Here is a 15,134-nt window from a genome sequence, read left to right on the forward strand (position 1 = left end):
TTTACCTTCTAACTGTGCAAAAAGGAGGAAAAAAATAAGACTATTTAGAAATAACTTTTTCAATTAAAATTTAAATCCAAGAACTGTGCAACGACTTTAAAGATTTTTTTCCATTAGAATTTTTAATATTTCTGTAACATGGGTCCTTGACCACAAAGGCAGATAAACAGACACTTATAATTTCTTGCCTCTCATCAATGAATTTGCAGGTTTTAATCAGCTGTAGCTAGGTAACCAACAAGCCTAAGATTATCTCGGTGTGTGGGCTGACGCCACTGTCGCAGGATGATTTTAGAGTGTTTCCAGGTGAATTATTTTATAATGAGAATCTTGCAGAAGGATCTGTGCAAAATATGAGCAAGTTGTATTTTTTTTCTTTTTATTTGTCACAGTTTAGCGGCTTAGCTTCAATTTCAGGATGAGTTTTTGTCATTCAAGTAATGAGAGTTCTGTTAACTTTGTCCCCAGTGGATGCTGTCAGAATTTGGGGTAGAGGGATGGTGGAAATTGTGGGTGTTGACAGTAGTGGTGGTGTAAGGGATAAATTATTAAATACAAATGGACATTAAATCAAAAAGCAGTTGGTGAGGTGGCATACCTGTGTGCCCTGCCTGCACACATCTGCATGTGAGATTAGAGCACACAGGCACAGTCTTAATTGGTTAGACTTTTGTTGTTACATTTTTTATTTTTTTAGATAAATTTAAAAAAATAAAGACTCTCTTTTGCAACAGCAATAAAGAAAACTGAAAGCTTAGCTATGCTAAGGTTGGGCAAAGGCTGTACAGTTTTTAGTGTTCATGAAAATCCAGCAAACATTTCACCCACACACTCACACTTTAGTTAGAGTTTTAAAGGATATGTTCCAGGTGTTTCCTTCAAAGTGTTCAAAAAGCCACCATTCATTGAGCCTGTGGACAGGGAAACAGAAATTACAAGGTCATTATTGTTATTAAGGTAATAAACCCAGAGCTTATCATCCATATGAGGAAATACTCTTTGAGTTTGTCTGTCTCATCCTATATTCAGTAAAAGAAGGAAGCAGGACGATGTGGTGTGGCTACAGATTAGGCTCATGTGTTCTCTCTGATTGGCCAGTTGAATGACAGGATACTTACGCATGACCACGTGGACGATGTCAAAGGTGAAGATATAAATGGTGAGCAGGGAGAGTGACAGGGTGAACAGGTAGAAGTATCTGTAGTTTCTCTTGCCCACGCAGTTGCCCACCCAAGGACAGTGGTGATCAAAACGGTCTGAGGGAAAGAAAAAGAAAAAAAAAGAAGAAGAACAAAAGGGGAACTATAAATATGTAAAATGTTCCAGAACCTGAAAAACAAGCTTTCTTGGAGAGTAGACAATTTTGGGAATCAAAAGAATGTTAAAAATACACAAATTTCAATAACATTTCAGTCAAAGGCTGCTTTATGCATCAGCTTCTGAATCTAAATATAGTGATCGCTTCCTCTTTGCTGCTGCTCCTCTATCAGCTGGAGGGGAGCCATATGAAAGCAGGGCAGGGTCAAATGGACAATGAAAGTAAACATCTTACTTTACACTTTCCTCCGCAGCCGACACCACTGCAATCCCCAGATGAAGTTTCACAACAATATCAAGTAAACACGGAGGCAAACAGACAGGATGTGAACCGGTTTGTAGATTCAAGTGGACCCGTGGATGATTGTTATATTTATGGAACACAATGCAAATGTTGACCCAAGCTGACTATATTTGTATTCCAGCAGTTTTGGGATAAAGTAGTTACTAAAGAGGTAGTACTTTGATTTGAAAATTTATGTTCACATGTATATTAAATGTAAAGCAATGAGCTGGAAAGGAATGATAGGAGTTTATAAAACACATATGAGTAGCATGACTCTCACTGAAATATCTTAACTCGTAATGGACGGATAATCATGAAATTTAGTACAGACGCACAGAGGATGAAAGCTAATGTTTGCGGTGATCTCAAAATTTTCACTCTAGCACTTGGTCGGAATTTTTACCCACTAAAACCAAAAACCTCAGCTAATCTAAGATCTGTTACATTAGCACAAATCCTAAATCTCCCATTCCACCATATTCCAAAGGTGCTCTATTGGATTGATCTCAGGTGGCTGTGGAGGCCATTTGAGTCCAGTGAACCAAACTGTTTGATATGACATGAGCTTTGTGACAGGGTGAGTTAATTTGCTGGAAGCAGCCATCATAAGACAGATATGCTGTCATAAAGGTAATCCAAAATTAGTTAGGTTATGGTGTTTAGGCCCAAAGTGTGCCAAGAAAATATCCCCCACACCATTACTCCATCACCAGCCTGAACTATTGATCGGCAGGATGGATCCATGCTTTCATGTCATTTAACCAAACTCTGACCATATCATCTAAATATCAAAGCAGAAATTGTGCCAGTGGTTTTCCAGCCTTCTACTGCTCAGTTTTGGTTTGCCTGTGTATTTGAGTTACTGGTGCCTTCCTATCAGCGTGAAACACTCTCCCCTGACCTCTGACCTCTAGCAAGTCCATAAGTCACTTATCCATAAATCATTTATGCAAAGAGAACTGCTAGATTTTCTCATTTTCTGACCTTAAATCACCTTTATTCTTTATTCTCATCTCAGTTTGAACCTCTGCAGCTCATTTTGACCATTTCCTCATGCATAAAAGCATTGTGGTGCTGCCACGTGGCAGGCTTATTTGATATTTATGTTAACAAGCAGTTGAACAGGTGTACCTAACAAACTGGCCAAAGTGATATATAGATGCATCACTTCTAAAACCCAAAGACAATATAAGCAGACAGAAAAGCAGCTCAGGTAAAAGTTAGATTTTAGCAGTTATTGGGATGCAAACAAAACAGCAAACAAGTGTAAAAAGACCATTTCATTAGGACAAACATCAGCTTCCATTTATGCATATTGTGTTTACTTTGATTGCCCCAAATTTGTAGGTTGCATATGGAGTGCAGCAGCCTAACAATCATCCACACTGTTCACTCCATAATAAAGCTATAAGCACTTAAACTTGATTAAAAGTCTCACATATTCTTTTTCTTTTTGCAGCGCGAGTCACTGAATAAAATATGTGCAATTATTCAGAGGTCGGAAACCAGACCAACACCTTTACCCCAGACTTTATGTGCAGGACTACAAAACTGTGCATTTGCATCTTATAATAGTGGAGTGACTGTTTTCTCTCTGAGACTTTCATCAGTATGAGCAAAGTTAAGGTGAGGAGGGAACAAAAACCTCTGCAGTAAAAGAGGGTCAGAGGAATGCAGTTGTGTAATGCTAGCACTGGGAGTGTGTGCGTTTCTACAGCAGGTGGACACAGATGAACCAGTGTTCACAATGACGGAGCACTTATTTCCTCACTGAGCCTCCACTGTCTCCTCTCTCGTCGCCTGCGAGTCTACGCTCCCTTCAAACACATTCTTCATTCATCAGCTACGAAATCACTGCTAATCTGCAGGGCTGTGAGATGACACAGCTACACACACACACGTCACAAAGCATCACAATGCACCACAAACTCACGGCTTTCAACACTTAAAGGACATTCTGAAAAAAATAAAAATAAATCCCCTCACGAATGTTTTCGTTTTCTAAAACTTTTACACCCTGTCCGCTTCTGCGTATATTTATAAAGCTAACATTTCTTTTTTCACCGTGACAAATGAATGCAGGAGGTAATTAAGGATGAGGCATCAGTAATCGCCATCATGTCAGCAAGCTATTTTTCTCCTTGCTCACCTTTCTATTTCTGCACGCCTGAAATAAACCCATCTCATCTTTCTCCTTTTGTGAAGCCTTTCTGAGCAGCGTAACAAACGACGGCAGATCAGATGAGACTTCTTACCAACGCAGTTGTCGCAGATGCTGCAGTGGGACGCTCGAGGTGGTCGGAAGATCTTGCACGTGTAGCAGTACTTGAGCTTGACGATCTGATTATTGATCTGAACGTTGCGGATTCGGGGCGGGGGTCGCTGCCCTGCTGGGACGTTCCCATTGGCAGCCTCTGTGGAAGCGAACAGAAAAACATTAAATCAATCTGGATGACATAATATAAATTACTCTAAGAGATGTTATTTAATCACAGTCAGCACAACACAGCAACAAATGAAATCCTCAGCCAGTATTAAAGATATTAAACATGATTTCTGCATTGCACTGGACAGGAGCTCTAATGTGAGAATTAGTGACATAAATCACGACAGCTGAACCTTGAGGATGTCATTCACCAAGGTCACTCAGTACAGTATAGGTGGGCTGTTTAACTGTCAATATTATTTATTTGCAACTATAAAGCACCATATCTTTCTCCATTTGGACAGCTTCCTATCACTGGAATGGCCATATTTCACAGTAATCTTATGTCTGCACAGCAGCTATCAAACAAATAAATGAATTCTGACATACTGTTTGTTTGTGACAATTTGGATTTTTCTGATTATCTTACACTCCGGGATCTGGAGATTATACGCGCAAGCCGATGATCACACAGTTGAATCACCCCGCAGAGTAACTGCGAGGAAGAAATCTACCATTAACATGCCGCAGTGGACAGGCGTGAATGTGGAGTTAATGGAAAAGAGAAAGCGTACTCATTTGACTTCCTGGGGATTCATTAAGATTTTTTTTTAAAAAGTGCTTTCTGTGGAAATGAAATTATCAGGGTTTGAGAAAGTGTTCAGAGAAGCTAAGGGGGAAAAGCCTAAAATGCATACTTATCATTTGTATAGAGTCCTAAATGAAGATCTCTTAAGTAAAACAAAGCAGTTTCTGCACAAATAAATCAGTGAAACGAGCACATTTTCAGGCTTCTATTAAAAACATCCCTGGGACATAAATTCATAGATTCTGACAGCAACAAATACTTGGCATTATGCATCCACAGAATGTGGGATTTAGTGGCTTTCAGGATATAGTAGTGAAGAATAAATTTATGAGTCACCACTCACAGGGAATGATGCCACTCCCTTGGGTAGCAAAGCTCAATCTGCTCGTGGCATTATGTATTCCGAGAAGATGCCTCTCCTCGTATTAGCTTTCCCCCTGGGGACTGCTGCTAACAGGCAGAAGGGACAGAGCATCGGGGCTGCAGAGGCTTCTTTAACATCCCTGCTTGCTTGCTCAACTGGCTTTTAGCACTCCCACACTTACAACAGCTATCCTAACAGATAAAAACATACTGTTTAATATCTGAAGGTGTGGGCTGATGAAGTTGGTACCAAACTGTTTAATTTAAGCTGGCATAATGCGGTCATGTGACCTGCTTAAATAGTGTTTATGTCAATAATAGCTTCATATTTGAAGAAGGTTGCCGAGATGTCTTATGTGCAAAGGTACAAGGCTTTGGGAATGCTGTGAGAGGATACATACAAGGTCAAAGAAAACATAAAGCAAGTCTGCTGCAAAAGAGAGGATGTCCAGTGAGGTTATTTAAAGGTATAGATTTACCTTTTTGGAAGTACAGAAATGATTATTTTTTACCTCAGGTTAAAGAAAACTGATACTGCTTCAGCATATTTGGAATGAAACTACCACAAATAGATGCTTAGCTTACTATAAAGACCTGAAACACAGGGTAACTCTCAACAACTCGAACGCCACATTCCTGCACCTCGAAAGCTCACTAATGAACATTTTACAACTTGTCTATTCAACTACGAAAAACTGAATATGAACCACCCAGTAAATCAGTTCAGTGTTTGTCACTCAAGACAAATTAAACCAACGAAACATCACGAGAGGATCGATGTGGTATTGTTGCGTAAAGAAATGACTCAAATGAGTAATAGATCACTAAAATAGGCAGTGAATTTTCCGTCCTTCGACTAATTGTTTCAGAGCTAACATCGAACCAGCAAGATGAGTCACAGTCATAATGACAGCAGCACTTGATGCCCGCTAACCCAATCCCAGAGAGCCGAGTGCCCTAGCCTTTTTTATAAGCCTCATCTGTCCTCAAAAGAGACCGGTCCACGCCCATGCTTCGTACACAGAGCGAGGGGACGCGCATGCTGGCTGAAGGATGCTGTGAATCTTTAACAGAGACAAAGAACATTGACCAGCCACACAGGGAGGGAGGGAGGCAAAGAGAGAGCAGTGGATACTAAACAAATATTGCAGCATGAAAATACAAAAAAAAATTCACAAAGAACAAAGGGCAATTTCTCTTTTCTAACAGTGTTGTATGTTTTGGATAATGTGAAAAACTGTATTTAAACTAAGCTCTATATTTGTGGATGAGCACACCCAACTTTTAGCAATCTAAAGCATAACAAGCATAAATAAACCAGCAGATTGAGGCTGTCTGCTCACTGCTTAGCTAACATATATAGTGAAATATTTATCCCTCCTAAATACTTTTACTTTAACTACTTCCACCTAGTGTGCAATCCACACCTCTGGGTGTCCTTTAACACACATACACACACCGCTGTGTGCAACACCCTGGATGACAACGATGTAAAAGCACCTGAGCTGCAATAACCACTAGACACGTCGCTGACTAAACATTTAAATGTATGTAGATAAGAGACTTGTGACTATGGCATTATCAGCACTGATACTGAATAGCTCTGCTTACAAGGGCAGGCGCTGGACTGCCACGCGTGGAAAGGTGAGGTCACATGCTACTTTTTACTATTTATTACTTTGTTTTTTTTAAATAATAAAAACTTTACAATCACGTAGCCACTGTATTTTTGAAATTCATGTCAAAAGCCAAAGGTTTGAAAAGATAAAATACAATTGTTCAGTTGCTCACTAATGCGAATATCTAATCAGTCAATCACACGGCAGGAATTCCAGTGCAGGAATGTAGACCTGGTTACAAGGTCTAGGTTCAAACCAAGCACCAGAATGGGTAATTAAGAGATCAACCATGCCACTTTCAAGTGACTTTGAAAGTGGCATGGTTGTTGGTACCAGAGGAACTGCTGATGTTCCTGTGCGAACATCTGTACAACAATGACCCCCAGAGCAGCAGTTTTTCAGGCATAAATGCCGCATTTATGTCTGAGGACAATGGCCAGACTTCTTCAAGGTGATAGTAAGGCAACAGTTACTCAAGTAACCATAAACATGCAGAAGAGCATCTGTCAAAGCAAAACACATTGATCCTTGAAGCAGATGGGCTACAGAAGAAGAAGACCTTACCAGGTGCCACAACTTTCAGCTAACAACAGGAAACTGTGGCTACCATTCACACAGGCTCACCTAAAATTGGACAACAGAACTTACAAAAATGTTGTCCAGTTTAATGAGTCAGAATCACTCATATGTTATAGTGAGAATGTGAGGCTCCAATCTGGTGCTAGCAGCGTATAACTAACAAAGTGACTAATGAGTGTATTTCATGCAAATAAAGCCTCTTCAAACATTCCCAAAAATATAATTAAATCTGCAACTACACCTACACTGGCACTAGCAACAAACAGCCTTGTTAGTTTCTTAATTAACAACAATACTGCTCACATGGAGTCGTGTTTGTGTTTACCTGCCAAATGTAGGTCAGGTACTTGTTCCTCTTTAGGCTCAGCCTTTAGTTTTCAGCTGTGCCTGAGGCTCTTTAGCTGCTAAATGCTGCACAGCTAGTCACTGATCGTGTCTTGCCATTGTTTGGTAGTGACAGGTAGTGCTCAAGATAACTTACTTATAATAGTACAAATAAAGCCAATTACATGTGGTCTTGTCAGGCTGTTAAAGTTTTGACAAAGCTGCAATTTAAACTGGTATTTAAAAGACATAAACACAGCTCTATCTTCTTGATCTAGAGTGTTGACATTCTTCTGTAGATGTAAACACCGTTTGCTTTAGCAGTTTCCTGTGTTCGTGTTTTTCCCTGAGCTCTTCTCAATTGTTAGAAGTGGGCAAAGCCATGTTGCAAACAATTTAGTCCAGACTGAGAAACACGTGGATAAGATGATGGTAATAATGGTGATATCGCTTTCAATCAAATGTGATCAAACCAAACTTTGACCGGGCTATTGCAACACCTTGATTTTTTTTTTTCTTCTTCAGCCATTCAGTTGTAGATTTGCCGCTCTGGTTGGGATCTTTGTCCTGATGCAAGCCCCAGTTTCAGCTTAGCTTTAGCTCTCAGGCCTCACATTTGACTCCAGAATAATAATAATAATAAATGTATACTTTATTAATCCAGTAGGAAACTGTTTAGTCCTCTCCAATCCAGCACACCTCAGGGTCGCCATTGGGTGGATTTCAACCCCCGACCTTCCAATCATGGGTCGAAGACTCTACCTAATGAGCTCTGCCTGTCCAGTAGGAAATGGCAGCAGTGGGATTCGAACCCACGCCTCCAGAGAGACTGGAGCCTAAATCCAGCGCCTTAGACCGCTCAGCCACGGTACCCACAAGTGCCCAGCCCACAAATGGTATGAGGTGTTTGTGTTGATATGCTGGGTTTGGTCTTTGGCAAACTTTGCACCGTGCATTATGGCCAAACATCTCTATGTTGGTTAATCAGCTTAAAGGACGTAGTTCTAGAGGTCTTGAGGTTTGTGCAGATGCAAACTAAAGCTGTGCTGCTGTGGTTTTAGTCAGAAGAAGCTAACTCTTGGCAGCACTTCCAAACAAGCCATACTTGTTTGGAAGCTGTTATGAACTTTAATATCTAACTAAGGTGACTAAGGCCTGAGATGTAGCTCTTGGACTTTGTTTTGGGGTTTTTGTAGTTTCTCTTAGCATTGCACAGTCTGACCAAATCGTGTGCTTTTACAAAGATACCCACACTTGCTGATGATCACCTAATGTACAGTGTCTGTCCGCAAATCCTGTAACTCACCAATTTCCATCTCAATGAATGTAGCCTCTTCCGGAAGGGCCCTCGGTAGCACCCCGGGGTCACTGAAGCTGGTCCTCAACAGCATGGCCATAACGAAAACGAACAGCAGGGCAGCAAAAACTGGGATGGCGGGACAAAGATGAACAGCCAGGTACGGACATCTGCACAAGAAAAAAGAAATATCATCAAAAAAAAGCGTTTTTAAAATAATAAGTACACAACAGCTGCTTTCTTTTCTAAATATTCGCATCTGCAAACTTGACATCATACAGGATTGGGGAAAAACATGTTTTTCTCACATTCTGTAAACAGATTAATTAATTAAAGAAATCCTGTTTTACGTTTCTCCATCATAGTAATACATGATAACTACGGATAATCTTAAGAGAAATGGCAGAGCACTCTCAGGAAAACCATGAGCACAGAGGACACAACACAACAACACCACACATATTTTTAACTGATGTTCGGAGCATAAGGTCACGAACCACAAGACCGAAGTCGTGGCCTTGAATAAATAACACCATGCCGCACTCCCTACACCTTCTGTACTAGTGGAGAAGCGTGGATCCATTTGCCAGGCCATTGAGATTAGAGCCAGCCGGGCTCCTCCAAAAGGGCCGGCTGCACAGTCTGATAACACATGTGAGCTGCAATGCAAAGTGCTGCAACAGAAGAGCGCATCACCAGCAAAAAGGGTTCCACATGCAGTTATTAATAGTTTAACTCTATGGCCTCATCTCTCTCCCATGAGGCTGAAATCATATATTCATAATGTAACTCTAATGTTGCACTACAGGATTTTAAGGGACCTGAGCCACATCCTGAGGAACACTAACTTTAGTTCAGCAAGCCACGCATAAAACCGCCCACACACAAAATCACCAGGCTACATTTTATTTACACAGTATTCTCTTTTGTCCCATTAAACAGCATCTGCGTACGGTGCATCTGGAAAGTATCTCCACATTTTATCATGTTAGAGCCTCACCTCAAAACTCTACATGCGATCCCCATAAAGATAAAATGAACAAACAGTTTGCTTGAAATTAAATAAAAACAAAACTATAACATGTACATAAGTGTTCACAGCCTTTGCTGCTAATTTGGCAAAAATTATGACTTAGAGAGAACATCAGAAACACCAAGTGGACTCGCTTTATGTTACAATAACATAAGAAATACATTTATCTCAAAAATTAGGAAATTACTATTTTACAGCAGCCAAACCATAAAAAAACATCTTAAAATAAAACACCATAATAAAAATATAAAACAAGCCAAACGTTACACTAAATTAAGCAGAAAATGTAAAAAAGCCCACGATGGGGCTTAAAAATAAAATAAATGCAGGTGTTGTGGTGTGAGGTGGTAAAGATTTTCTGCATCTGTCCTTATGTGTCTTTATTTTTAATGGTTTAGCAAGAAAAATAAACTGCGAGGAGGACTTTTCTATTGGTTGCGACAGAACAGCAAGCTACTGTCTTTTGGTTTACTGCCAAGTCTTTTTCATCTAATATAAAATCCAGTGAATGGTTATGCAAAGCGGCTGAATCTAGCAACAAATTTGCTAAGGTAGCAACAAAGAAATGAGGTGCAGGATGACCGAAGCGAGAACGATACGAGGAGGACAAACTAAAAACAAATATCAGAATCTACAAACTGAAACCCAAATACATATGAAGTACAACACAGAATATCCAAACAGTTAACATTTGGTTATAGCCATAAAAAAACAAAAAACATCTGCTTTCCTTTGCCTTTTTTTTTTATATCAACAACCATTTATTTGCATCATAAACTTGCCAACACTCTATATATATATAGTAACAAAAACAAGTAGCCTATAACGCATAAAAAAAATATGGAGGGTAAAACTCTTATTTTTTCCATACTGTGGACGATTAGAGTTGCTCTTATATAACGATCCAGTGCACTCAAAGCCAACAACAGAAATCTGTACATAGGGGCTCCATTGCACATCTGTCATCTCATAATTAAACCTGAAGTGGTGCATTTATATAACAAAAAGGGGGAAAGAGAGAAATCAGCAGTCATTAAAAAATAAATTGCTGATAATATGGAATTTGTCTTTTGCCTGTTTTATTCAATTTGTTTAACACAGGTGGCTTCATACAGGTGGCCGGGATGCCAGCTACTCATCTACTACAGTGTCACCCACAGTTTTGCTTCATCATCATGGTCGGTTTTCTGTTCTCACTATGCAGACATACAGCTAAAAGTGAACAAAGTGGAGTTGTTTAATATCACTATGTACATGAACCCTGTCAGCATACCTGCGCTCTGACAAGACAACAAAGCACACACACACACACACACACACACACACACACACTCTACACCTGCTTGACTTGTCTGAGCAGTTTTCCGGCAGCGCATTTCAAACATTAACGGAAACAAGGAGCGGAGATCAAATCAATAGAAATTTCCACTGGCGCAGGCCTGCGAGGTGTGTTTCCCACAGTCGTTTGCGCAGAGGCCGCACGGAGCGGGATTCAGGCTGAGGGAATGCAGTCTGTCGATGAAGTGCAATTCCCGTAACCGTAAACTGGAATGTATTCAAGGAAGGCTTCTCTATCATTGCTTCCCATCAAGCCCCCCTATCTTTCCTGGGATGTGACAATTTCCTGTGCTGTGCAGGGTGGAGCTGTCACGGCACCACTCTGGTGACTCCGTGTTCACCAATCACCACAGAAGCAGCAGGAAAAACTAGATCGTCTACGAGGGGATATCCGTCAACTGACACGCACATGTTGCTAACACACCCTCTTCCTTACCCAACTTACTTCATATTTATGAAATATCTGTTTACTATTTTAACAACATGTCTTTGTGAAGGTGTGAAAACAACCTGTGCGGAAGATATTTTATGAACTTGAGAGGTGCTGGAAGGCAGATTTCCTTACCTTTGTACAGAGACAGGTGTGCCACAATATCTAAATTTTATGCAAAGCTAAGCTTACCTACTGCTTTATATTTAGCAAAATAAACAGTAGTACAAATCATCTCATGTAATGCTCATCGAGAATACATTACAATACCTTCTATTATATTGAAATGCTACAAATACATGAACTACCTTTAGATATAATACATTTGTAATAGAGTGCTGTTTTTTGTTTTGTTTTTTTTAAACCAACCAGGAAGTTAGAATCACCTTGGCCTTGATACACAATAGAATTTGTCTGTAGGCTTTTGGATTATTACAGAAAATAAGAAAAGTATAATGAAAAAAAGGTCCTCAACCAAGCTGCTCAAACCACAGTCTCAGCTGAGAACCAAGGGTGATCACTCTTTTTCTGTCAGGTAACCCATTTTTCGTGATAATCACCCCGAGGAGATCAGATCACCAAGCTCACTTATGTCTTTTAAATTCTTCTTAAAGACATATTTTGTCAAAGCAGGCTTTTTCTGTGCCTCCATTTGAAGTTTATTTCGATGTTGTCCACCTTAATTGTTTAATCCCCTTCTCCTAGTTATAATTTCAATCTACTTTATACTAGCTTTTAATTACCTGTTGTTTTATTTTTAATTTTCTTTATTCCTCACTTTTTATCTCTTTGTGCTTCTTAAGCCAAATGTTGATTGACCTTTGCCTTCTCTTAGATGTTTTATTTGCTGTTTCTTATCTTATCTTGTGAAGCACTTTGTAACTTTGTTTTTGAAAGGTACTACAGAAATAAAACGCATTACCGTTACAATCCAAACAGACTGTGTTCTTATAGTTCTTGGCAAACTGTCTTCTAATTAATGAGCTGCACACTTACCTGTGTATTCTATGCTGCAAAACAAAAGGCAAAATGTGTAACCTGATTACATTTGTTAACCTCATCCCTTATATGCATATTAACCCATTCCTGAATTCATCCAATTTATTAATGATAATAATAATAATAATAATAATAATAATGATGATAAAGGATTTTAAATTGTGCCACTGCCAATTATATGAAGGTATGAGACGCTAAAACCTCTTGTTTCTACAGTTTTTATTTTTTTTGCACAAGTTGCAGCAGGTCATATTGGTCACTGATTGACCCAGAGGAGGCCCACATCACATTCACTGTAATCTTATTGACCATGGCACAAAAATATTATCACACTTGAGTTTACCCCTTGACTTAATAGGCAAATAAACCCTTGCTGTGTGGTCTTTGGATTATTTATTGGCCCCTACTTAAATCTTAAACAAATATCACAGAGTGGGCATTAGACCCCGAGTTTTACCGAAGTTATACCGAATAAACTTTGTTGTTTAATGAAAGAGAACGCATTTAGGGAAAAACTTGGTGGTCATAAAAGACAATAAAGGCATTAAAATAAAACAATTAAATCTCATTACACAGGAGAGAGATAAACTACCTACTGCTGCTGCTCCTACTAGCATGTCTGTGCCTGGTGTGGGTGGGCATTAGATGCTTTAGGGTGAGTCTTCTGCAGACATTTATTTCCTTCTTAACTCAGAATGACACAAGCTCAGAGATGAAAAGCTCCTAAAGTAGTAATATCACCAAATTAGAATCCCTTCAGCGTCTCAGCCACACCGCCCCTGAACCCGGGATTACGACGCCACACATAGTGACTCATGACATTTTACCTTTGTCGAACATTTCAAACCCTTCCGTTATTAATACTTAACAGCTGTAAGCTGTTGCAGGCCTGCTTGAATCATACTCCAAATGAATTATGCACTTGCTGTGCAGGCAGCTCAACAGTGGGCCTCAGTAACAGCCTTCTGTCATACAAACATCTGGCTGTTTCTAGGGCACTGCTGAGGAAAAAAAAAACAAAAGCTCTCAAACTCTGCTTGCCCTCTCTCCTTTTTAAGATACAAGCAGAAAACAAGTCAATATCAGAAAAGCTTTCATAAATGCTCATAAATATTCAAAAAAAAAACGAAAGCCTGACGAAATCCAAAATCTCACTTAACATTTTACTTCTTATCTAAAAATATTTCAAGAGTCATGCAAACTATGCAGATATCAGTACCTCATACATTAGTATGCAGTATCAAGCCGTGACTGACAGTCTTGCTTCAGGTAGACAAAAGTGATACATGTCCTTGCTCTGATGTCATGGGTAGCTTGTACCCCCTGAACCTGAAGCTCCGACTACACTCAATACTCTGATGCCAGGCTTAAATCAGTCGTCCTTGTTATGCAACATTTAAATACCAAACAAGAGAGATGAAACATTAGAGCCTGGGTCACGGAACGTTTAGTGGGATTAAAGTTAGGATCACAGATGTTGCGTCATATAATATTTAGCAAGTGAACTTGAGACTGATGAGAAATGTGTTTATTTAGCAGTATTTCTGTTACATTTTTTGATAGCAGTGCATCTATTTCAACCCCACCCCAAAATTTATGCAAATATAATGTGGACTTTCCTTCCTTGCATGAAGCTGGCTCACAGGCTGTGAGCTATATATTTATAAAATCCACCCTCCACAGAGGAGCGGCTCTCTCCTGACAGAGAAGCTTCCAGAGAACAAAGCCTTTAGATCATGGTTACTGTAAATGGAGCGCGTACTCTGAGTAGGGTATAAATCATGTTATTGCTCATTTGGCCTTGGCCGGATGCCGCTTTCCGATTGGTTAACAGGGAGACAGGGTGGAGTTAGATGCTGAGAGAGGCTCAGGGGGTTGACTACAAGAGCTCTTCTGACTGCAGCCACTCACTCTGCAGGCTCAGCCCTGTACACCTACTTCTCCTGCATTGCTCCCATTACCGCACACATACAGTACCAATACACACCCAGAAAAGAAGATCGTCATGCACATATGGTTTTCTGGCCTAGTGGCTAAGTGTCCTGTGGTGGACAGACAGATGACACACTGTCTTTATGTTCCAGTTTCTTGTTCCTTCCTCCAAAATCCATAGGTGGCAATCCACATGCACATATGCACACACGTTGACAAAGAGCAGCAAATAGAGACCAAACCTGCAAACATCTATCTGCAAGTAAGCCTTCTGCAGATATGTACATGCTAAAGCCCTCTGTACACACACTGAATGCAATACCCAGTTTAATACATATGCAGAAAGGATCAGCACAAATCCAATAAAGTAAGGATGTAAAGACTTAAAATTCTGCCCAGCAAGGGAAAAGAAAACTAAAAAGGCTGGGCCCATTTCTTCAGTGACTAATTTGTTTACTTGTTCCTAATGCATCTTTCCATTTGTGTACTCAGCCACTGGTTTCCGCAATTTGGCACAAATTAAAACACGTCGGGGTCTCCCTGCACATGGTGCCGGTGGCTGATGATAAAAGTGAGATGTCTGCTTCCCTGCTCTTGGATATT

General features: G+C 39.9%; 1 protein-coding gene and 1 non-coding gene across 4 annotated transcripts in view; both read right to left on the minus strand.

Moving 5' to 3' along the window:
* zdhhc9 (zDHHC palmitoyltransferase 9) overlaps positions 1-15,134 on the minus strand; it is a 28,876-nt gene that overhangs the window by 10,937 nt on the left and 2,805 nt on the right. For all 3 annotated transcript variants that reach the window (XM_003445282.5, XM_019364650.2, XM_025910905.1), the window contains exons 2-5: positions 8,809-8,969; positions 3,859-4,017; positions 1,119-1,256; positions 863-911 (exon numbers count right to left, since the gene is read on the minus strand). In XM_003445282.5, coding sequence (XP_003445330.1) covers positions 863-911; positions 1,119-1,256; positions 3,859-4,017; positions 8,809-8,969 — 507 coding nt within the window. The remainder of the gene's footprint in view (positions 1-862; positions 912-1,118; positions 1,257-3,858; positions 4,018-8,808; positions 8,970-15,134) is intronic.
* On the minus strand, positions 8,294-8,375 carry trnal-uag (transfer RNA leucine (anticodon UAG)). The gene has a single exon. It is a non-coding gene; the product is annotated as a tRNA-Leu (tRNA).

Source organism: Oreochromis niloticus, linkage group LG2 (genome assembly GCF_001858045.2).
Source record: "Oreochromis niloticus isolate F11D_XX linkage group LG2, O_niloticus_UMD_NMBU, whole genome shotgun sequence".
In the NCBI taxonomy this organism is placed as follows: domain Eukaryota; kingdom Metazoa; phylum Chordata; class Actinopteri; order Cichliformes; family Cichlidae; genus Oreochromis; species Oreochromis niloticus.